This window comes from Neltuma alba, unplaced genomic scaffold, assembly GCF_004799145.2.
Source record: "Neltuma alba isolate B1F8T4 unplaced genomic scaffold, ASM479914v2 tig00011808_pilon, whole genome shotgun sequence".
In the NCBI taxonomy this organism is placed as follows: Eukaryota; Viridiplantae; Streptophyta; class Magnoliopsida; order Fabales; family Fabaceae; genus Neltuma; species Neltuma alba.
Genome location: NW_021636426.1, coordinates 48735 through 51656, shown reverse-complemented (window position 1 = coordinate 51656; position 2922 = coordinate 48735). Strand labels below are relative to the sequence as shown.

Here is a 2922-nt window from a genome sequence, read left to right as displayed (position 1 = left end):
AAATTCAGCAACAGTTTAGTTACTATGCGAGAAAAAACCAGAAAAGAAAAAATAAAGTTATAAAGAGGATGACATTTTGTGTTTTGCCAATGATGGCATGAAGGTATCAAAATAAAAACACGACAGTACATTATAACAAGTACCAGCAAGGAAGATATCAGTTCATGACCGAAAAAAATGGACATCTCTGAATGTAAAATAATCTTTGCGATGTGTGCTTATCAAAGAATGGGATTTTTTTTTGGGCGGGGGGGGGGGGGAATCTACGTGCGATCTCACACTTGCTTAGCCAAACTCCTTGTGTAAATTTCTAAAGTCATAATTACAAGTCACATCAATAAATTTTTCATATAAATGTATAATTTTATCCTTCATTTATTATTAAGTAGTAGATTTTATTTTCATAGGGTATATATAATGTCTATTAAATAAGAATAAATTTCAGTTAAAAATTATTAAATTTTATGACATAGTTAATGAAGTTTAAGATTTTTTTTTTTATTCATGGTAAAAGTGACTAATAAATAAAACCAGAAGAACAATTAATAAGAAAACAAGGTACTATAATTTCAATGACAAGCCATAATGCAAAATTAATTAGGACTACAAACATCCACATATGCTTTCAAAAATAACCCTTGTTAATGATCCGTTGTTGTGCTTTACACATTGCTTGTAAAGGAATAACTTTTGACAAAGTCAATCCTGCTCCTTCTGTCATGTCAATTTCTTCCTCACTTGCTCGTTTCCATTCAAAGCATTGAATCAATAAACCCAAAGCCAAGCTTACTGTGCGTTGTGCCAAACCTGAACCTGGACATGCTCGTCTTCCCAATCCAAATTGCATTAACTTATTAGCTTCGCCTTCTTTCTGAAACCTTTCAGGCTTGAAACTCAACGGATCACTCCATAATATGGGATCTCTATGGATGGCCCAAGCATTAATCAACACAATAGTATCACGTGGTATGTTATAATCTCCTATAGTGCACTCGTCTGAAGACAGATGAGGTAACAATAATGGGGCTGCCGGATGCAATCGAAATGTTTCCGATACAATGTTTTGAAGATATGGTAGCTTCATAATGTCTTGTTCATCTATCAAGTGTTCTTCTCCTATTTGCATGCCTATTTCATGCCTTGCTTTTCTTAATACCTCTGGATGGTTCAATAAACTAGACATTGCCCACTCTAAAGTTACAGCCGATGTGTCAGTTCCCGCAAGAAGCATTTCCTGTATGTGAAGTCAAACCAAATCAAAAGTGAAAAACATGTCATTTAAAAGTCTTTATTAGGCAAAGATGCTTCTAATGCATCACTCTCTAATGTCCCTTGTTATGTCCTAAGTTTCCGAATATTTTTCTCTTTTGTCCATTGGTCATTCAATTCTATGTAAAATAAGTAACATTTTGATCTTAGAGGTATCAAATCGTGTAAATTTAAATTTTTTAAGAGAAAATAAATCAAAATTGTACCGTCTTAGACTATTCTTCTTTAAAAAAGCTTAAAAATTTAAACTACTATACCATTTCATACTTGTAATCTATCAAAATCAAAATGTTACTCATTTTACATAGAATCTATTATCAATAAACAAATGAACAAAAGAGAAAAGAATTTCAAAGGATGGGGCATTTCAAAGAGCATCAAAGTGTGGGACATTCCTTGGCCTTTAATTAAATCAATTTGCAAAAATCCGGATCCGGTAAAAAAGAAAAAAAATGAAAAAAAATGAAAATGATTAATAGAAACAACACAATGAAACCAACAACAAAAAAAGAAAATCCAAAACAATAGCGCCTGCTTACCAAAATAAGACCTTTGATAATTTGATCCGTATAATATTCTGGCTGTGATTTCTGCAAATTCAAGAGATGATTTATCATAGTATTTCCACTCGTATTCCTACTTCGATGCTCATCAACAAGTCCTTGCAAAAACCCATCAAATCTAACACTGATACTCTTCAACTTCTTCTCCAAATTATCCAAATCAAACCATCTCAGTATTGGCACGAACTCTCCCGGATTATTTGCCCCTCCTAGCTTCATCAATTCCTTTATCATCTCTCTGAACTTCCTTGCTTCTTCCACATCCCCAACTTCACTATCTTCTCCCCAATATCTCTTCCCACTAATCATTCTCATCATAGTGTTAAATGTCAGCTCACAAAATCTGGATCTTAGTTCTACCTTCGTAAAACCCTGACGAGAATCATAAGCCAGTTTTTGAACGAGCCGTTTCATCTCATCTCTTCTCATGTCCAGGAAATAATTGAGACGGTGGGTTGAGAGGACGTCGAGGAGCATGATTCGGCGGAGGTTGCGCCAGTGGTCGCCGTACGGGGCGGAGACGATGGTGGTGTAGTTGTAGCCGACGTGTTTTCCGGTGAGAAACGGAGGGCGGTTGGCGAGAACGACATCGTTTTTGGTGAAGCATTCTTGAACTAGGGATGGCGAAGAATTGACCACGACCAAACGAGAGCCGAACCAGAGAGAAAAGATTTGACCATAGTTTTGGGAAATACGATGAAAGTGATGGTGGAGTGGTTTCTCGAGCTGGTGGAGATTTCCGAGTATGGGAATAGAAGGAGGGCCAGGTGGGAGATCTGTGAATCTTCGTTTTCTGAGAAAGAGGTTGAAGATGAGGAAGAAGAAAGAAAGGAAAAAGAGAGAATAATTGAGGATGGAATTAGTGGACATGGTTTTGCTTGTTTGATTGCTTGATACTCTGACGATTCACGTGCGTGTATTTAAAGGGATAAGTGGGACCAAATGAATATTTATTAGGAAAAATAGCAAATAAAAACTCTCAACATATGAAATTGCAATTTGGGATTTTTAATTTGAAAAATGATAAATAAAGACCCAATCTCATATTGTAAATATGAAATCTTGATGAAATGTCTGAAATACTTCTCAG

The 2922-nt window shown here is 35.6% G+C and overlaps 1 protein-coding gene across 1 annotated transcript; it reads right to left on the bottom strand.

Moving 5' to 3' along the window:
* Nucleotides 1-518: 518 nt before the first annotated feature.
* On the bottom strand, nucleotides 519-2702 carry LOC114718086 (cytochrome P450 81E8). The gene is made up of 2 exons (XM_028903327.1): nucleotides 1809-2702; nucleotides 519-1234 (listed from the first exon to the last, which is right to left on the bottom strand). The coding sequence occupies exons 1-2, from the start codon at nucleotides 2700-2702 to the stop codon at nucleotides 626-628; spliced, it is 1503 nt and encodes a 500-aa protein (XP_028759160.1). The 3' UTR covers nucleotides 519-625.
* Nucleotides 2703-2922: the final 220 nt, after the last annotated feature.